The 22,358-nt window shown below is 37.7% G+C and overlaps 1 protein-coding gene and 1 non-coding gene across 4 annotated transcripts in view; one reads left to right on the top strand and one right to left on the bottom strand.

The window, feature by feature from the left end:
• The window catches only part of LOC115525125 (prolylcarboxypeptidase), a 76,862-nt gene extending 57,021 nt beyond the window's left edge, over positions 1–19,841 (top strand). For all 3 annotated transcript variants that reach the window (XM_030332119.1, XM_030332118.1, XM_030332122.1), the window contains exons 8-10: positions 10,099–10,263; positions 10,953–11,140; positions 19,100–19,841. In XM_030332119.1, the coding sequence (XP_030187979.1) occupies positions 10,099–10,263; positions 10,953–11,140; positions 19,100–19,316 (570 nt within the window). In that variant the 3' untranslated portion in view covers positions 19,317–19,841. The remainder of the gene's footprint in view (positions 1–10,098; positions 10,264–10,952; positions 11,141–19,099) is intronic.
• LOC115526696 lies at positions 12,629–12,735 on the bottom strand. The gene has a single exon (XR_003972725.1). It is a non-coding gene; the product is annotated as a U6 spliceosomal RNA (small nuclear RNA).
• Positions 19,842–22,358: the final 2,517 nt, after the last annotated feature.

Here is a 22,358-nt window from a genome sequence, read left to right on the forward strand (position 1 = left end):
GGTAGTTGCTCCTAATGGAACGATTACTGTGTGCCAAGTCCTGTGCTGTACACTTTGCATGCACAATTCACTCCATCTTTGTCATACATCTGAGACACATAGACCTATGTCATATATGGTTAGTGCTTAATAAAAGGCAGCTGCTATCATAGTGCTATGACTCAGTCAACTACTAATGTGTTCTAAGTGCTCGACATATCATAAAGGAGTGATCCCCATGCAGCAGGGTGGAGTGGAAGGAGTACTGACTCTGGATCTTTGATCCAGAACCACCATATACCAGCTGTGTGATCTTGGGCAAGGCTGTCTTCTTCCTGAGCCTCCCTGTCTTCCTCTGCAAAGTGAGGTAATGATACTTACATTCTCCATAAGGTTGTGCTGAGGATCAAATAAAATATTAGACATGAAAGTACTGTGGAAACTGTAAAGATACATCGCACTATAAATTTTAAAGTTCTTTTCATGACAAAATTCTTTATTGTGTATTCATCCTCTTTTAAGCATTTCTTTGTAAAGAATATTCTTATTAGTTTTAAAATTAAAGTTTGGCTAACTTGATGGTTAAGTTTAGAGAATATAATTGATTCTACAGGTAGAATGAGTGCTGGAAATATAAATAGACTTGGTCAGATGAAAACCAGTTTTCAAAAGCACTTTGAACTTAACAGTCCCTTTGAACTATTTAAAAATTTTTTTTTCTTAATGTTTATATTTTAGAGAAAGAGAGAGAGACAGAGAGAGAGAGACAGAGAGAGTGTGTGAGCAGGGGAGGGGCAGAGAGAGAGGGAGACAGAATCCATAGCAGGCTCCAGGCTCTGAGCTGTCAGCCCAGAGCCCGATGTGGGGCTCGAACTCATGAACCGTGAGCTGAAGTCAAGACGCTTAACTGACTGAGCCACCCAGGTGCCCCATAAGTCCCTTTGAACTATTAAATGAACATTTTACTTAAAACTTTGTAACCCAAATAGAACAAGGTCATTTGCTATTAGAGATCCTATTCTTCATCTAAAAACTAGAATGAGAAGTGGATGTCTTGCACATAGCAGGCCAGAGGTAAATTTGTATTGAATTCAATTGAATTTAGACAATACAGAGTTATTTAAAAGATCAGATCTCTCTCATGGTAAGAAAACCTGAATCAAAATAATGGGAAAAAAACTAAATTTGAGCCAGTTAGCCTCCATACATGTCTTTATGCTAATAATGCCTTATCTCTCTTATTTTACTATTTACAGAACACTTTCATATATGCTGTCTCATATAATCCCCACAAAAATACTCTGGGAAAAAGAGGTACAATGGAGTGGAAATTTAAGCTCAGTCAAGAAATGGGGAAAGCACAATTTGAACTTGGGTCTACCATTGTTCAGAGCCTCTGATCTTTTACCATATCGCACTGGATTAGGAGAGGATTTGGCTGGATTTTGGGGTGGATCTCTAGCCACATTGTGACAACTATCAAATTTAACTATAGTCTGTTTACAAAGTGAAAATTAAGTTTGCATTTTTATGCCCATTTGAAGAACAAATGAGTTGTCACATGATAAGCATATGGGAATGGGGCGCCTGGGTGGCTCAGTCAGTTGAGTGTCCAACTCTTGATTTCGGCTCAGGTCATGATCTCACAGTTTATGAGTTCAGGCCCCGCGCTGGGCTCTGTACTGTCAGTGCGGAGCCTGCTTGGGATTCTTGCTGTCTCCCACTCTGCCCCTGTCCTGCTTGCACTCTGTCACTCTCTCAAAATAAATACATAAATCAAAAACATACAGGGAATTCCCTTGGTATTTGGAACAGAAGTTGGCAAACTTTATTTGTAAACAGCTAATAATAAAAATTTTAGGTTTTGTGGGCCATTTGGTCTCTGTCACAGTTGCTCTGTTCTGCAGGTGTGGCAGGAAAGTAGCCATAGGCAAATACAAGTAAATGAGGAAGACTATGAAATAATACTTTATTTATAAAATAAGCAGTAGCCTGGATTTGGCCTGGGGGTGTGCCAACCCCTGATTTAGAAAAAAGCCAGAAGAATACAGCTTTTTTGTATTCGTTTGTATTATGATTTGGAACAAGGAACACTAACTTTGCTTTTCTCCCCATTTCTTTAATGTTCCTTTTGAAAAATTTGCTGATGCATCTCACATGTAAATAAATATCCTATCCTTCCTCTCTCCTAAGTATTCATTAAAAATTCATTCATTCAAAATTAGTAGAGTATATCTCAAATATTCTGCCATTTATTTTTGATTTAGCACAGTCCTTCTTTTATCTTCTGTATATATGCATTATAAAAGTTTATTTTTAAGGCAAGGTAATTTGTGTCTTTGCCCGACAATCGGGTTTTACTTCTTTTCTCCAGGACTACTTCTTGTTATTCTCTTCAGTCATTTCTTACTGGTTTTATCCTTTCTTTTGGCATATTAAGGAATTCTTGGTTGCTTATAATATATTTATGTTTCTGTTTCTTGCCTGCACCCAACCAAAAGAAATCTCTCATTGCCCCCTGCTTGAGAACTTTCCATTGCCTCTATTTCCACTTTTATCCTATATGATTTCAAAGTTTTTCTACTACATGTCTCCCTCCCAAACTTTTAGCTTCAGATCACTTTCTTTCACTGTTCATTCTATTTCTCCTTTCTTGACCTCCTCTCTGTTCTCCCAACCCACTAATCCCAGGAACACTACCCAGTTGGGGACCGCTCTTTCACTTGGATAGTTCCATTTAACCATAACTCCTCCTCCCTCTGATACACTTCCTCCTTTTTAAAAGGCTGACAAACAGCCGTCCTTTTCTAAGTCTGTAACTTAGGCTTAGGATAGTGAGATAATGTGTAACAGTTGGGTTATGAAAAAAAGTAGGTGATTTCCAATTCTGCCTGGACCCTGTATGGTTCTGAAAGATCCAGAGGCAGTGATTGAATGCCTTTTCCGTGTCAACTCAAGTATCGTTCTTTTTAATTTGTTTGTGGGCTTTGCACACTCAGACTCCATTTGCTTTTGTTTACTGTTAACAGAAGCTGCAACATTCATGCAGAAATAATCATGGACTTGGCTGAGAGAGCACAAGGAAGAAGAGAAAAGGGAAATAGAAAACCTCTCTGTCATTTGACTGCTCTGTCAGCATAGAAACTACTAGGTCCCTTCTCAGCTTAAAGAACAGTTTTTAAGGATACTATAGCGGTTATTGATTTTGGAATAATTTTTTAGCTGATAACTCACCAAATCTTTTGGCTTGGCCTTCTGAGCATGCAGTTAGATGTAGTGAAATAATAAGACATAAAATGGAAAATCTCTTCCGTTTGTCTTGGTGTTTGATAATGTATGCGACCTCTCTGGGTGGTTTAAGCGGTTTAGGTGCATTCTATGAAAAGGGAGCTTTTAATGACAAAACTAATGTGATTATCTGTGAGTGTGAGAGGGGTATTGAAGCCGTAGAGAAAGAAAATCTGTTAGAAAAGCTGAATGTATCTGCTTAATCCTTTCTCTAATGTGGATGGGCCATACTTTCTGAGAGGAGGTTGGTCTTTTTTTTTTTTAACCCATCTTCTTTCCTTCTTTTAAAAAATTTTCTTTGCCCCCTTTTTATTTCTCTTATTCAGACGTTTATCCTTATAGGTAAGGGGACACATAAAGCTTTTAAACAAATCATTATCTTTACACTGTCTAGTGTATGTGGGATCAAAGGGGAGATTCTAAATATCTGGGTATAGAGCTAATTAGTTTGGTACTAAGATTGAAATGTTCTTTCACCATGATTTCTACACTCTTTAAAACAAGAATTATTAAAATGGACTTCTAATGCTCTTTTTAAGTTTTTCCAGAATGTTCATCTTTGTTCTAGGAAATAGAAAGTGAATTAAGTCTATTTCATATGTTGATTTTTGAGCCTCATATGAATTACTCTACTGTTTTACAGTTTTCTTTTCTGTTGCATGATAAAAAAAAAAGTTGTTTGGTTTTTACATTGCCACAGAATCCCTTTTATTTAAGTTTTTATGTAAAACAAACTTAGAAAAATATAAAGATAATCTAAGAATAAAAAAATTTGCAGAGTGTCTGGGTGGCTCAGTCGGTTGAGCATCCGACTTCGGCTCAGGTCATGATCTCGTAGTTTGTGAGTTCGAGCCCCGCATCAGGCTCTGTACTGACAGCTCAGAGCCTGGAGCCTGCTTCGGATTCTGTGTCTCCCTCTCTCTGCCCCTTCCCCACTCATGCTCTGTCTCTCTCTGTCTCTCAAAGATGAATAAACGTTAAAACAATGTTTTTGCTTAAAAAATTAAGCGTGAGACTACAGGTATATTTAGGCACTGTTTGTGTTGTTATTTTTCTCTTACACTACAGTTTTGAAGTTGAGTATGTGTAGTATTGGCAGTTACAAATGGAAGCTCCACAGCGAATCTTGCATTTGAATGCCAGCTCTGCCACTTTCTGGCTGTGTGACTGGGACAGGATTCTTAACCTCTCTGTTCTTTAGTTTCCTCATCTGCAAAGTGGGGATAATAGTAATTGTAATTACTAGTAATTATTAGGGTCATTATGAGAATTTAATAGGACCCAGTGCTTAGTAAGCACTAAATTGATACTAATTATATAATAATAACAAGAGCTATTATTGTTGTATATAGTAACAAAGAGGCAGTGTTGTACTAGGACTTTGTGGCCAAAGTGTGGGTTCAGAACTTATATTCATAGTTTTAAAATTGTATATCTTTAGCTAGACCTCTCTGAGCTTGTTTTCTCCTCTGTGATATGGGGATGGGCGTTATATGTTTTCCCCTGGGTCATCGTAGGGAAAGTACCTGACCACAAGGAACCACAAGTTGGACTAGCAGCCTCAGTCCCAGTTGCTCTCATATCACTGAATTTATGACCTAAATAGAAATGCTATACCTTATATAAAAAGTGTTTGGAAGAAGCTAATTTGATAGTGTCCACAAGATAAATAGGAAATATAGTACAGGGGCTACATGAGTGTTGAGTATTCTGAATGGAAGTGGTTGGCAGGGACTCTTTCCTTGTTATTACAGGCCCTCAATTAACAATCAACAGGCCAAGTACTTGTACTCCTCAATTGGCTAATAACTGCACATTATCAGGCTTAAGGTGAAGGGAGTATTAGATGAAGTTGAACCAAAGATGCTGATATCTGACTGTGTTTGACTTATAAACATGGCAACTTCATATGGTTCAACTTAACATTTAGAGAAGTTTTGTGCATCCTGTGGATCTTTTATAAAAGTACATGATTATCTTTTTTTGAATAAACATGGGAATAGTGCTGAGGTTTTGCTAGTATAACTCCAGTAATTTTTTGAAAACTTTATTCACTCTTTGCTACCATAATTGTTAAGGTAGTGTACAGAGATATGTAGAGATTGTGTTGTTTACACTAGAGAATGATGCTTGTACTCACAGAATTTTTCACTTAGAAAGGAACTTTAGAAGCACCTAAAATAATAAAATTCCCTTAGTAAATTTGTAAATATTTTACTAAAAAAAATTTGTAAATATTTTACAAAAAGAAGTTTTTTTTAGGCCTTCTATCTAATGTGCCACTAGGATTATAAATTGGCACTTTCTTTCTATAAGGCAGTTTGATGTAGCAAAAGCCTTAAAAATGTTTATTTCCTTTGAACTAATAACTCCTCTAAGAATTTATCTCAAGAAAACAGTTCAGGGTGTACGTAAAGATTTAGGCCCAAGGTTATTTATTGTAGCCTTATTTGTAGTACTGAAAGATTGGAAAAATGATACAAACAAACAATTGTAGGATTGCTTCAACTTTTCCTCAACTCCCCATCCTGATTGCTCCCCTCTACATTTTCTCATGTTGGTCAGTGTCCTTTTTAAAGTGTGGTGCTCGGAACTGGACCCAGTGCTCCAAGGGAGCCCTGACCTTACAGAGGACAGTGGGCCCAGGAGTGCCCTTAATCTGGATATGGAATTTCTATTAGTAGACGCCAAGTTTCTGACCACGATGTTCCCTCTGAGTAACTGGCACTGCCGAAACCCAAGTATTGTCAGCCGGTGCCGGTCCCCAGCCATGCCTGTGTCTTTTAAGGAGTGACAGTAACTGCTGTTTGCAGAGATGGCTATTCATGGGGACTCCTTTTCTTTGCCTGACAGAGGCCCAGTGTTCTAGCTCTGAGAGGGGATCTGATGCCAGCATGTGAGTCACACTTACTTGCTACTGTTCTTTAACAGAGTTTTAGGCAACTTGTTTGTTGTTGCTCATCAGCGCTCCCTTTTCCTCCTGCCTGGCTTACATTGTCACCCTGCCTCATCTACTGTGCTGTGCTTGGACATAATGCTCTCCTATGCATTCCGCGGGTCCATTCCATACCTTTAGGCTGCATTTGGAAACAGCTGAATCCACCGTTAGTGTCCACAGTCAGGAAGCAATGCTGACCAACTGTTGGCAATAAGTAGTTTAACAAATTCTGTGATTGGTTCTTGATTTCCATATTTTCTTGAGTGTTTCTGATTGGCATATTTCTTAGGGACATTTTCCAACAACTGTTAGGTATTTTTTGACTTACTATGAATAAATGAAAGTTGTAGAAAAGTAAAACACTGTTTTGCCTTTTTTCTTCAGCTTTCATTTTCTTATTGCTTTAGGCTTAACAGGTTTGCGAAGCTCTGAGGTTAGCTCAGTACTGTTTCTTCATGTACACCTTTTCAGGTTTATCTTACTCTTATGACCTCGCTGTTACTTTTTAAAGGTATATCCAGGTTATTTGGACATCTTAATTTCTGACTTTTCTTTTTTTTTTAATTTTTTTTTTTTTAACGTTTATTTATTTTTGAGACAGAGAGAGACAGAGCATGAACAGGGAAGGAGCAGAGAGAGAGGGAGACACAGAATCTGAAACAGGCTCCAGGCTCTGAGCAGTCAGCACAGAGCCCGACGCGGGGCTCTCCTGGAAGATTTCAAGTATTATTAATAGTAGTCACCGATATCTTCATTAGATCTCCAGAACTTATTCATCTTATAACTGAAAGTAGTTTATATCCTTTGACCAACATTTCTGCATTTACCCATCACCCTTCCCCCAGCCCTTACCAACTGCCATTCTACCTTGGTTCTATGAGTTTGACTTTTTTAGATTCTATACATAATAGATCATACAATGTTTGTCTTTCTGTATCTGGCTTGTGTAATGTCTTCCAGTTTCATCCATATTCTCACAAATGGCAAGGCTTCTTTTTAAAGAGTGATTAATATTCCATTTCATTTATATACATCTCACATTTTCCTTATTCATTCATCCATCAATGGACACTTAGGTTTCCTTATCTTGGCTATTGTGAATAATGGTGCAGTGAACATGGGGGTGTAGATATTTCTTTTAGGTCCTAATTTCCTTTCATTTGAATATATGCCTAGAAGTGGAATTGCTGGATTTTATGGTAGTTTTATTTTTAATTTTTTGAGGAACCTCCATACTGTTTTCCACAATGTACCAATTTATATTCTCACCCATAGTGCACAAGGGTTCTGAGGAATTCCATGAAGATCCCTTATAGGCGCCTTATGAAGGCCGTGGTGGTGACCACCTGGTACACATTTCCGTATCACCTTTTTTTCCTTACCTTTTTCTGTCCCTGTCGTTTATCTTCTTTGGGATCACATTCCCAAATAAACTATAAGCATGTATGTTTTGGTCCCAGGCTTTGTTTGTTTGTTTGTTTGTTTTTTTAATGTTTTAAAATGTTTGTTTTTGAGAGAACGAGAGAATGAGAGAAAGAGCACAAGCAGGGGAGGCTCAGAGAGAGAGAGGGAGATACAGAATCTAAAGCATACTCCAGGCTCTGAGCTGTCAGCACAGAGCCCAATGCGGGCTCAAACTCACAAACCGTGAGATCATGACGTGAGCCGAAGTCAGACGCTTAACCGACCGAGCCACCCAGGCGCCCCAATTTCTGACTTTTCTTACATTTGTTATTTCCAAAAACTTACTGGAAGTAGTGCATACTCTCTATCCCTTTTGGAAAGTCATGTTGTAGTTGAGCATGTTAAAGGCTCTGAGGATTCCCGCAGTCAAGTAAACTGTTCACATTTGCTGACACAATATTTCTTAAAATTATTTGACTCTGAAACCTTTTTTTCACAAAGTGCCATTCAACATTTCACAGAAATATTTTTGTGCTGAATGCATTTGGAGAGAGACTTTGAATTTTCCTTATGATTCATTTCTGCAGTCTTTTCACATTTCCTCTTTTTTCAGAAAGGTGTTGCTGGAAACTGGTCCTAAACAGAACTAGGAGGAGAGGCTGGGTTTGCTTTCTGCTGTTCACTTCCTTTCTCAGTGCCTCCTTTTTGGGCATGTCCCCAGCCTGGGCCTTGTTGCTCCTGTTGCGTGGAGTCTCTCCCTGAAGTAGGGTAACTAGGCTCTTTCTTTCCTGGCTCCTTTTTCTCTCAGCTTGTCCCTCTCTCTTCCTGTCTCTTTTTTTAAAATCAGACTTGCCTGTTGTATACATCTTTTCCATATAAAATGAGAAAGGACCAAATCACTGACTTCATGATGCAGGCTGAGTGTGTTTCCCTTGCCATCGGGGCTATTTGCAGTTTTACAAAGGATGCTCCCTAAGCCGTGTAGCATAATGGATAAGATGCCTATTTCATAGCTAGAGAGATCTGGGTTATATCTAGATCTTAACATTTACTAGGTGGATGACCTCGAGTAAAGTGATTTAACATAAGATTCAGTTTCTTTTTGTAAAATAATGGACAATAATATATCTGATAGGATTGCTTGAGGATTATATAATACAATGGTTGTAAACCCAGAGCTCAGTAATCAGTAAGTGGTGGTATTATGCAGCTGTGAAACCATTGCCTGTGATTTTTCCCCAGTATTTTATTGTGAAAGATTTCAAACACAGAAATACTGAAATAATTGGACAGTGAACACCCATTAAAAATACCACCTAAATTCTATAAAAGTATTTTGCTAGATTTGATTTAGCACAGATATTTTTGGCTAGCCATCCCTCTATCCGTCATTCCATCTTATTTTTAAAATGCATTTCAGAATAAGTTGCAGACATCAGTATACTTCTCAGGGATACTTCACCTTTATCATCATTAATTAAAGTTCAGTATTTCTTTTTTTTTTTTTTTTTGAGATAAAATTTATATACAGTGAATTGCACAAATCGCAAGTGAACTGTTTGTTGTGTAACCCAGACTTCCATGAAGATCAGGACTATTTCCCTACCCCTGAAAGTTCCCCCATGCCTCTATCTAGTCATTCCTGCCCTCACTTCTGACCCCAAGTATTCTCTGTGATTTTTAGGTACTAGATTTCAGATGCTGATGATAATCTAGTGGCAGGAATATTTGGAAGCTGGGTTGCTGCCTGATATATTTCTTATCACACCACAGATACTGGAGCTTGGTATAGTTTTTCCATAAGAAATTTTATAAATTTTACATTTTCACAAAAATGTATTTATTCATTCAGCTAGCATTTAGTTGTCAGATACCTTGCTGAGTGCTGAGGGGGATGTTGTGGAATCAAATGAGTACAGTACAGTGTTACAGGGGTTTTGATAGAAGCAAGTACAGGGTAAGTAGAAGCACAAAGGGAGTAGTGATTTAGTTCTCCCCAACTTGAGGGCATAGCTAATGATGGCCTCATAGAGGAAGTGATACTTGAGCTAAGTATTATAGAAGGTGTATTGGTGTTTGCCAGACATTACTGGAGTGCGAGAGTGAGAAAAGGGTATTTTAGGGTGAGCAAAGGCAAAGAGGAGAAAAAGACCCTGGTGTGTTGAGAATGGTTTTGCTAGGCTGGAACAAAGCGTGCAAAAAAGATGAGGCGACAGTGGTAGGTGTGGAATACTTTGCATACCATACAATGCCTTTGGTTTATTTCTATAGCTTGGAGAGTAATTTAAATTTTACACTTGGAGAGTAATGGTTTATTCGTTTATGAACAGGATTATACTCAAGAGATAGAAATTGTCAAGCAGTGCTGTTAGATGTTTAAGATTATTTTATAGGCAAATCACAGTCATATTTCTTCTTTATTTCATTAAAATTATGATTTTATAAATATATTCTGACTCTTCTTCTTTTATGTCTCTTTAAAATGACAGGTAGTGTGCAAGTATTTGAACAATCCCAGTTTATCTGATGCACAGCTGCTGCAGAATATTTTCCAAGCTCTGAATATATATTACAATTACTCAGGCCAGGCGAGATGCCTGAATATATCAGAGACAACAACTAGCAATCTGGGAACCCAGGGTTGGAGCTATCAGGTAAGCTTGCATAATTTCCTCAAGTGGAATTTCCCGCTGATATGGTTGTACTGTAAGATAGTTCACAAGATTTTGTCACTAACCTGGGTCCAAATCTGGGCTCCATTATCTTTTTTTCTTCCTTCCTTCCTTCCTTCATGTATTTAATCATCACCAAATATTTTCTGGGTACCCATGTGCCAGGCAACCTGCTAGACTCCAAAGATACAAAGATAAATATGACATGATCTCACCTTTAAATATAGTTCGTTGAAAAAGATACTAACATTACAATATCTCTTGGTAAGTCTTATCAAAAGCAATGCTTCCTATCAAAAGGAAGCATTTTATGGATGAAGAAAAGAAGGGGAGTCTGACTTGACTCTCTGAGCCTCCATCCCTTCACCTGCATGAGACTAATAATACTAATACTAATACTTTCCCTCCTGAGGGTTAAATATGATAATAGATGTGGAAGAAAGCAATTTACCGATGAAGAATATATAGCCCTAACTTTTGTTACTTCTCAGCTGAGCCTTTCCAGGAATAATGAGAGGTGGTATGACATAGGTAAAGAGCAGGAGCTCTGAAGCCAGACCACCTGAGGTCAAACCCTAGATTGCTGCTACCAGCAGAATAACTTTGGACAAGTTATTTAACTCTTTGTGCTTTATTTTGTCATTGGATTCTCTTTTGTTTTCCTTTTTTAGGCTTGCACAGAAATGGTCATGCCTTTTTGTACTAATGGTATCGATGACATGTTTGAGCCTCGCTCATGGAACTTTAGGGAATATTCTGATGACTGTTTTAAACAGTGGGGTGTGAGACCAAGGCCCGCCTGGATCACTACTGTGTATGGAGGCAGAAACATCAGTTCACACAGCAACATTGTTTTTAGGTGAGTTTTTACTGGTGCAGAGAAAAACTTTGGTTGATGAAGACATTTGTAGAATAGCTGAGAAGGTAGAACCAGAAAAATGCTGCTGATAGTAAAACAATGTAGAATACAGGAGTGGTATCCATCATGTCTTTCTTTGAAAGACAGGATGCTGAGCCAGAGATACACTTTTATACTCTATTACAAACATGCTTAAAGGCTTAAAAACAGTAACAGCAACAAAACTTAAATATTTTATTTAAAAAAACTAGCACAAAATGAAGTATCATTTGCTGTTCTCAATTTGTACTGCCCTTGTTACTGTTAACTGCCCTTGTTATTATTAATTGATAGTAAATATTTTTCACTATTTTTTCAGCAAACACTTTTGAGGTGGCTACTCTGTTCTGTTTCAGGCACTATATGAGGCACTTTAAATAAATTGCCTAATTGAATCCTCCCAGCAGTCCTCTGAAGTAGTTGTTATAGTCTCTTTTTTACTTAGGAGGAAAGCGAAGGTCGCTGAGTTCAGTCTCTTGCCAAACCTCATCCAGCTTTGTAATGGTTACTAAGTGGTAAACCAGATCTCAACCTTGGCCTGCCTGACTACAAAACCTGTGTTTGCTCCTCTATGTTACATTGCTTCTTTAGAAGGGATGTATTGGGTATTGGCTCACATCAGGGTTAATTGAGTAGACTCTATGTGTATGTGATTGTGATTTTAAAATTTCCATATTTTGGTTTGAACCTTAGCCTATCAGCTATTAAGAGAAAAACAAGTTACTTAAAAAATGTCCCCAAATCTACATGGAAATAGTAGAGAGATAGCATATAGGCCTCTTAACCTGGAGCCATTGTTTAAACTGTAAATGTGATTCTTTTACAATCTCTTTAAAATGAGAGTCAAATTTTACCTTCTGGACATGGCCAATAGTTTTTTTGTTTTTGTTTTTGTTTTTGTTTTTGTTTTTAGTTTTTTATTTTAGTATGTATTTTTTCTTAATATGAAATTTATTGTCAAATTGGTTTCCATTCAACACCCAGTGCTCATCCCAACAGGTGCCTTCCTCAATGCCCATCACCCACTCTCCCCTCCCTCCCACTTCCCATCAACCCTCAGTTTGTTCTCAGTTTTTAAGAGTCTCTTATGGTTTGCCTCCCTCCCTCTCTAACTTTTTTTTTCCTTCCCCTCCCCCATGGTCTTCTGTTAAGTTTCTCAGGATCCACATAAGAGTGAAAATATGTGGTATCTGTCTTTCTCTTTATGACTTATTTCACTTAGCATAACACTCTCCGGTTCCACCCATGTTGCTACAAAAAGCCATATTTCATTCTTTCTCATTGCCAAGTAGTATTCCATTCTGTATATAAACCACAATTTCTTTATTCATTCATCAGTTGATGGACATTTAGGCTCTTTCCATAATCTGGCTATTGTTGAAAGTGCTGCTATAAACATTGGGGTACAAGTGGCCCTATGCATCAGCACTCCTGTATACCTTGGGTAAAAAAAATATGGAACACTTCACAAATTTGCATGTCATCCTTGTGCAGGGGCCACGCTAATCTTCTCTGTATCAGTCCAATTTTAGTATATGTGCTGCCGAAGCGAGCACTGTATGAGTTTGTTTAATGTATGAGTTTAATGTATGAGTTATGGGATTCAACCATAGATGAGTATCTTAGTAATCTATTTGCCCTTTTATATTATTTTCCTTAGGCTATCAAACTCATCATCATCATCATCATTGGGGGAGGGGGCAGATTTGGTGAGAAAAGTTTTGGGAATAGAACTGAAGCAAGAAGTGGAAATTCTAGCTCAATGTTAGAAACTTTTAACTCAGTGTTAAGAGAGGACTTTCCAATAGAACTTTGCAAAGGTAAACTGAGCTATTTTAAGAAAAATTACTTAGGCTCTTAGATCCTCAGACTTCTTTTCTATAAAATGATAATAATAACTCACCCTACAGAGTTGCATAATGCTTAAGAGTTAACCCAAGAAAGTATTTGGCCCAGATTTGGCAAATATATGTGCCCAAAAAAGATTTGTTGAATGAATAAATGGAAGGACACTCTGCCTTGTACTCATGTCCTAGACATAGGGAGTTATTCGTCTTTGCATGTCCTTCCCCTTCATCTTTTTCTCCTTTTCCTAAAACTCAGGCACCTTCCCAGAAACCTTCCCTGACTCCTCCAGGGAAGTGAGATTTACCCCATCCCCTTAGCTCCCCTAGGCCTGTGAATATCACTTAGCACTCTGGACATGATCTATTTATGTTTCTGTCTGCCCCATGAGATTGAAAACTTCTTAATGGCAGAGACTTTGACTTAATTGTATCTGTGCTTTCAGCATTTGCATCCAGTACCTGGCACATACTAGATGCCCAAGAAATATGTGTGTTGATAAAAACAAGGAACAAAATACAAAGTTTAGAAAGTCTGTAGAGGCATATGAGAGTGTAAAGGCAGGACTATGTGAAGGTACTAGTTTATCTTTTTACAGTGGCAAGTACTTTTAAAAAGAAATCTTTATGCTGCTAGGTGTGAGGAAATCCAGTATAGAAGTTTTATTTTTTATTATTATTATTTTTTTAATGTTTACTTATTTTGAGAGAGAGAGAGAGAGTGTGTGTACGTGTGTGTGCATGTGTATGCACATGCACATGCACAAGTGGGGGAGGAGCCGAGAGAGTGAGAATCCCAAGCAGGCTCCTCTCTGTTAGCACAGAGCCCAATGTGGGGCTCGATGTCAGAACCATGAATGAGATCATGACCTGAAACGATATCAAGAGTTAGAAGGTTAACCGACTGAGCCACCTAGACGTCCCCAGTATATTTAAAAATTCAAAATTGTCCTGCTTTTCTAAAGTAAACACATTCCCAAAGTAAAGAAACAGCCTTAGGTGTGCCTCTGTTGTCTCTACTTAGTGGCTACCAACTAGAAAACGGTTTTGGTTGATGAGTAAGAAAATGTCCAAGGAACCAGGTGGAAAGTATCTTTATGTCCAAGCTTCTCTCCTTAGGTCATCTCCAAGTCCAACTGTGACTGCTTTCCTGAAAGTTTAGTCCATATCAGACAGGAAATTTGTCAGTGCTATTAAAACCTTGGGCTTTGAAGTGAGGGAGACCAAGTTAGCTGTATAGACTCAGGCAAATTGCCAATATATAAAAGTTAGAAATAATGACTACCAAACAAGGTTACTTTAATGAGTAAATAGATTATCATGGAAGTAAGCATCATGAGGACATTTTGTCTGTTCACTGTTGAACACATAGTAGGTACTCAGTAAACGTTTGTTGAATGAATGAGGAGTTAATAACTAGGAGCCATTAATCATTCCATTTCAACAATTTTTTTATTGTACGGTTGTTTTGTTAGAAGGATTCCTTTTTTTCCCCAACCCCAACTGGTAAGAAACTATTTTACCAATGGTCATGCTCAGTAATTTAAATATAAATCCAAAAGGGAGTCCCTGAGGAGCTGGTTAGTTTAATATCATTTCTCAGGCAAATTAATTGTTGCTAGTGATTAGAAGCTCACTGTTGGGAATTTTATCCAGGCATCTAGACTCTCTCATGAAAGCCAGTATTTTTTTTGGTAAATGTCCCAGTGGCTGGTTAAGCTTTCACGTGTCTAGGACCAAGAAATTCAAGTCCATGTGCATCTTGGGTCTCTCGGCAACTCCAAACACTGTTGCTAAGCCACTGGGCTGATTCAGATGACCTTTTAAATCAAATGCAGTTTGCTTATTATGTGGCTGTTGGGATGGCTTTTTTGTTTTGCAAATAATGGAGAGTTTCCTATCTGGGTTGGTCCTGTTAAATTGGAATAATGATAAAGGCGATTTGTTCACTTAGGAAAATCTAACCCCTTGTGTAGTTTACTTTAAGAATTTATCTGGTAGTTGAAAACTAAGACTGTTATTTTGCACGTGAGTTTTCCTTTTCATTTTTAACGAAACCAAAAATGTACATTTTTGGAGTGATTTCTTTCCAAGAATGATGTTATTAAGTTGAAGTTGAATTAATTTTTTTTTAAAAGAGAAATGTGGTGGGAATTGTAAAAGGAATTTAAAATTGTATCTCAAACACACATATATTTAATGTACCTAAATGCTTATTTTCTCATTTAGCTTGTACATTCACGGAAAATGTTGACCACATTACTTTTCTGGCCAAATGTCTGTGAGACATGCTTTCACATCCCTTTTCATGATTCATTTACCTCTCAGAAGTATTAATACTTCTCATACTTACAGAATATGATAATTATTGTAATAATACTGCACATTTGTGTAGTATTTTATAGTTTATATCTTACTACCACATATATTATTTAACTTGAGCCTCACAAGATCTCTATGATGGAGGGGCATTATCTTTTAAAAAAATTTATTTTTTGTTATATATGTGGGAATTAAGGTTCACATATGTTAGGTGACTTACTTAAAGTCATGGGCTGGTAGGGCAATAAAACTTACATCTTCTTAGTTAGTGGTTCTTCTCACTACTACACACAGCTGAAGGTTAGTCTCTCTAGATTTATATTGATCATTTATATTAACTTTGGTTTCCCACATAAAAAGTACTGAAGTGATTTCATATGCCTGAACTTGCCTACATATATTTATATATCTCTTTGTAGGGCATTTGGTACAAGGCCGCAGACATCTAAACACTTAAAATTTTTTTTTTCATTCACACAATAAACACCTGGCTCCTACCATGTGCCAGTTCTGGTCTAGGCACTGTGGGCAGTAATAAACAAAAGAGACAAAAATCCCTGCCCTCATGGAGTTGTAGTTGGAGAGCTGACAGTGCAGAGCCTGCTTGGGATTCTCTCTTCCTCTCTCTCTCTGCCTGGCCCCTGCTCATGCTCTCTCTCTCTCTCTCAAAATAAATAAGCATTTTAAAAAAAGATATTATTGGATAGGCATCTGTATAGATTGTACTTATAGATGAGACTTTTAAAAATGATTACGCAAATTATGGGAACAATTTCATATATCTGATAATGTGACCTTGAATATTTGTTATTTCAGGCTTTGTAACAATATCAGCAAAATGGAATGTACATGAAACAAATGTCAGAAAGCATATAGAAATGTTCCATAAGTGATATGTAGATAAAGATATACCAAAAAGTACAGTACCAGGGGAAAGTAATCTAATAGCTACCAGGTTCTTAATCCAGGTATTTCAGTCTTTATTTTATTTTGAGGAATCTAAACTTCCATAAGATTAGGAAGGTGAGGCGCAGACCTGGCACTGGAACCCAGGTGTGTCTGATCCCAAAGCTCATGTTCTTATTCTGCACCATACAAGTCAAGAGTGCTGTTGATTTACGATGTGTGCATGAAAGATTGAACATTAGACTGGAGCTACAAGGTCTGAATTTGTATCTCAGATTTGCCGCTGCTAGATGAATGATATGGGCAAATCTTTTAGTTTCTCTGGGTACTAGTTTTCTTGTCTATAAAGAGTTGTTATTAAACCTACCTCACAGAGTTGTTACAATAGTCAAGGCTTTGTAAATTCTAAACTACTCTATGCAGATATGGAGTTAATAAATGTTAGGAAGGAATTTGATTTCTAATAGCATCTAGAATAAAATACTTAGGAATAAGTTTAACAAAAGAAGTGTAAGACTTATACAACTACAAAACATTGTTGGAAGAAATTAAAATCTAAATAAATGGAAAGACATCTCATGTTCTTGTCGAAGAGATAATATTGGTAAGGTGTTAATAGTCTGTAAATTGATCTACAAATTCAGTGCAATCTCTATGAAAATCTCAGCTCGCTTTTTCACATAAATTGACAAGCTGATCTTAAAAGTGTAAGGGACCCAGAATAGCCAGAATAATCTTGAAAAGGGAGGACAGGGGCACCTGGGTGGTTCAGTTGGTTAAGTGTCCGACTTTGGCTCAAGTCATGATCTCGCACTTTGTGAGTTTGAGCCCTGCATGGGGCTGGGCTCTCTGCTGTCAGTGCAGAGCCTGCTTCAGATCCTCTGTCCCCTTAGCTCTCTGCCCCTCCCCCACTCCCCACCCCCCCCCCCGTCTCTGTCTCTCAATAAACATTATGAAAAAAAAGAACAAATTTAAAGAACTCATACCTCATACTTCCTGTTTTCAAATTTATTATTATAAAGCTACCATAACCAATATATTAGGATACTACCATAAGGACATACAGATCAGTCAAAGAGAATTGACCGTCTGGAAGTCAACCCTTGGTATATATATGGTCAATTGATTTTCGACAAGGGCCAAGACAAATTATTGGGGAAAGAGTATTTTTTTTCAAGAAATGATGCTGAGAAACCTGGATATTCACAAGCAAAAAATGAAGTTGGATCCCTATTTCATAACCATACAAAAAAGTAACTTAAAATGGATCAAATGATATTAGTTGATAACTCAATTTAAAAACAGTCAAGGATCTGAAGAGACATTTTTTTGCAGAGAAGACATACGCATGGCCAGTCAGCACATGAAAAAACGCTCAATACCTTCAGTCATTTGGGAAATTAAAATCAAAACTACAATGAGATTCCATTTTATACCCACAGAGGATGGCTATAATCAAGAAGACAGATAATAAGTATTGGCAAGGATATAGAGAAATTGCAACCCTCATATATTGCTAGTGGGAATATAAAATAGTGTAGCCACTTTGGAAAAAGTTTGGCAGTGCATCAAAAGGTTAAGTCACCATACATCCCAGAAATTCCATTCTTAGGTATATACCCAAGAGAAATGAAAGCCTGCACCCAAGCAAAAACTTGTATATGAATATTTATAGGAACAATGTTCATTATGGCCAAAAAGTGGAAACAACACAAATGTGCATCTAATGACTGGATAAATAAAATGTAATATACCCATACAATGGAATATTATTTGGCAATTAAAAGGAATAATGTACTGATACACGCTACAATATGGATGAAACTTGAAAACATTATGCCAAAGTGAATTAAGCCAGTCACAAAAGACCACGTATTGTATAATTCCATTTATGTGAAATGTAAAGATAAAGGCAAATTTATAGAGGCAGAAAATTGATTAGTGGTTGCTTGGGGCTGAGAGTGAGGAGGTATGGGGAAGGGAATAGGGACTGACTGCCATGAGTATAGATTTCATTTTGGGGGTGATGAACTTTTCTAAAATTGATTGTGGTGATGGTTGCAAACTCTGAATATATACTAAAAGCCATTGAATTGTGCATTTTAAGTGGGTGACTTTTGTGATAGGTGAATTATGGCTCAGTAAGAGCTGTTGATAATATTCTTAGGAATACTGTCAGTGGTATATTGGCTTTTTACTCAGCTAAACTAAATAGCCTATTTTAATGACTGATCCTGTTTACATCATTCTGAAATGTGTTGTGTGAAACAGCCAAGACTAATAAAATACCATTTCTTTAAGTTTAAAGCTAATATAAAATGAAGATCTTTGAGTAATGCCCAAATTTTCTGAGTTGGGGTCCTAGGTAGTAAGGAAACCAGCATTAATTGAAGGAGTCCTCTGTGCCTGACACTGTGCTTATTCAGTACATCCACATGTGCCATCTGGTTTAGCCCTTATTAACAACCTTATGAGGTCAGCCTTGTTATCTCTATTTTACAGATGAAGAAACTGAGTCAGTAACTTGTGTGAGGTATCCAGCTTTTGAGTGATGAAGCTGGGATTAAAATTCAGGCTTCTATATTCCATGTCCTAGTAGAAGCTGGGTTGATTCATATAGTACCACCTTCAGTCTTCTCTGATTCTATTTCTTGCACCTAGTTACAGAAATTAAGTAAAATTCCAGCATGAAGCACCTTTTTATATGACAGATTAGATCTCAGATCAAATCCCCCAGGTTATAAATTTGTAATTTTTGATGTTATGCACATAATAGGTTTCTCCTATCTTATCTGGGTGTAGATATGAAAAACTAACAATCTTATTTTTTCTTTTTTCCCTCACTTAGCAATGGTGAACTAGACCCCTGGTCAGGAGGTGGAGTAACCAAGGATATCACAGACACCTTGGTTGCGATCACCATCCCAGAAGGGGCCCATCATCTAGATCTTCGAGCCAGAAATGCCTTTGACCCCACGACCGTGCTATTAGCCCGCTCCTTGGAAGTTAGACACATGAAGCAATGGATCAGAGATTTCTATGCCAGTCAGAGAAAGAAGCACTGAGAAATTTTGATCACTTTCAGTTTCTTTTCTGTTCATTCTACCCACGTTCCCATTCACTTTGGTTTTCTACATGTAATTGCTTTGGTTTGTCATTAGATTTGATGAGGCAAAGGTTGAGATAGAAGAGAGGGTGATGATGGTGATAGCAGCCATCCCACACCCTGAATCGTCGCCCTCTTCACACCACCCCTGGGAAGAATCTCTTTGTGACAGCTTTCCTACACCATCAGTGGCCCTCATAACTGGAGCAGAGTTCCTGACTGCCTTTCACAAGAGGGAGGGTCACTTCCTTTGTTTCTCTGCAAGCAGAGCTTCCTCTTGGGTTTGAGGGTAAAGTCTCTTTGGTCCGTTTGTCACTCCCTAGCCCTTCCCTCAAAAAAGAACAGCAGAAGATAGACAAAAATGATGTAATTGCAGCTGGTAGGAAGGATGTCTGATGCCAATCCAGGAAATGGAAGCCATTTCTTTTGTACTTGATTTAATGATTTTGACTGTGCTGTAAATAAAGAATAAGGCTGGACCTTATACCTGTGTGTTGCTTCTGAAGCTCACTCCAGCTGTTGGTAATGCTGTGTGCATTGGGCTTGGCTGCTTTTGGAAAATCCTTTAATTTTCTCTCTTCTACTTGGCAGCTTTTCTCAGTTCTGGGATACTTGCCACTGTGGTACTGCCAGTAAGAAATCTGGCCTTTTTCTGCTCCATTTCTCTTTGTTTCTAAGGTCAGTTTTGTGGTAATTTGGTTACATTTTGCCAGTTTAGGAGAATGACTCTGTTTTGCTTTTGCTTTTACATCTGAGCAAGCTTTTATATGCTGTGGTTACTGATGATACTTCAGCAAGAAGCCTTTAAAAATTGATGAATCAACTACTTGGAAAGTAGAATATAGTCATGTTCAGCATTTTGTTTTTTAGATTTTATTTTCTGGTGGTTGTTACTGCTGTCATTAAAGTCAGAAGTGTCCAGGCACCAAGAGGCAGGTGTGCGAGAACTTTTCTGTATGGCTTCCAAGAGACAAGCTGACTGATTCGTGCAGGCAGCATATTTGACATTAATAAATGGCTGAGCCGTTCCTATTTCCAAGGGGTTGGCTTCTTTCAAGCAGTTCTTACACTGAGACCTTTCTTCAGAGGAGCTTTTCTAGGATAACAAATAGGGTTGGATCAAAACCTTTCAGGGACACACAGAGAGACTAACAGTTTCTACTCTGTTGAAAGATTTCTTCCCCCTTCTTTTTATTTTCTCTCAATAATTTTTTTTCTTCACCCTGCCTTGGGAACATTTTCTGCTTTTCAAAAACTGTACCTTGAGTTCAGTCATTTCTAAAGCAGTTATTTTTGTTTTTTAAGTGCAGACATAGAGTTCATTCTTGGGTGGGAAACTGAAATATTTCCCTTACTTTCCCGGCATCTGGGAGATACAGAAAAAAAATCTTTGTCTGGTTTCGGAAGCCTTCAGTTCTCATTGTAATGAGTTGTCCATCAAAGCATTTGGTCACTATTTTCGTTTCAGCATCAGAGAAAAGTCTGCTGGAGTGAGAATTTAAGGGTCAAAACAATACTAGTTTTTATTCTTTATATAAGCAGGGTTTATGGGCTTAGTAGAGGATATTCGTACTATTTATTTTAGGTACTATTGATTTTATGGTATTTTCCTTGAAACCTTATACTTGTTTAAAGTCTTTAAAATATTTTGCCATTTAATTTAACATTGTTTGGATAAGTTACATTTTTGTGAAGAGAAAAACTGCCAAAATTACTATATTTGTATGCAATTATAATTTGGTATTACGTACACATTTTTCAATGTACATTTCATTACAGACAACAACCTTAGGTTAGCCTAATTACAATGCTAGAATTTAATTTACATTGAAAAAGACTTAGAACATGAAATAAGTTATTATTTAAAGCATCTCTCTCATTAATAGATGATGCTTTTGAAAGACAAGGAAAGAGAGACGTAAAGAATTATGGTATTTCTGGGGTGCCTGGATGACTCAGTTGGTTAAGCGTCCAACTTCAGTTCAGGTCATGATCTCACGGTTCATGGGTTTGAACCCTGCGTCGGGCTTTGTGCTGATGGCTCGGGGCCTGGATCCTGCTTTAGATTCTGTGCCTCCCTCTCTGCCCCTCTCCCGCTTGCACTCTGTCTCTCTCAAAAAAATAAACATTAAAAAAAAAGAAGAAGAATTGGAGTATTTCTATTTTCTATTTTTGGTATTTTAACTACCTCAGTCAATGGATAGAACTAAAGAAACTTAGGAAACTTTCTTAAGGGATCTGGAGGATCAAGAGATTATCCAGAGGAATCAGTGTCTAGTGTATTAGAAGGTGAGGGAAATTAGATATCATCCAGTCCAACCCCATCATTTGTAGGTGATGGCATTGTGGCTCAGAGAGACGGGACTTGTCATAGCTCATTTTTGGTAGAACCAGGCCTTAAATCCAGGTTTGTTTTGTTTTGTTCTGCTGTTGTTTTTTACATTGATGTAGCTAAATCTCTATTTGGATAAGTAACAAAACCTCAACAAACTAGTTTAAGCAAAAGAGGAAATTTATTGAAACTATGCAGGCATAGCTCCAGGATTTGAATAAAACCAGGAATTGGGGGGGGGGGGCGGGAGCCAGTGTCTAGAAAGTCATGAAAAAAAGACTGCTACTTTCTGTTTTGTCTTGCTTTCAACAGAGGTCACCAGCCTGTGGGCGAGATTTGTTCCTCAGATTTTTATAGTTTGGCCAGCAGAATAAAATGCAAATGAGCATCAGTAATTACTGATTAGAATTACTGAAAACACTGATTGCTGAGCTTCACCCCAGAGTTTGTAATATGTCTTGGCGGTCAACCCTGGGAAGTTACCTTTCTAACAAGTTTCTAGAGGATACTGGGGGATCATATTTTGAGAACCAGCAGTTGAAAGAATTCTGAGTTTGAATATCTTGAGACAGGACATGCCCTGTCAATTTGCCTCACTCCTGTTGTCTTGCCTAATTCCATCTGAGTGTGGGAGCCCTGCCTAAGGCTTCCCTTCCCATGGTTGCTTTG

The sequence above is a fragment of the Lynx canadensis genome, chromosome D1 (assembly GCF_007474595.2).
Source record: "Lynx canadensis isolate LIC74 chromosome D1, mLynCan4.pri.v2, whole genome shotgun sequence".
NCBI lineage: Eukaryota > Metazoa > Chordata > Mammalia > Carnivora > Felidae > Lynx > Lynx canadensis.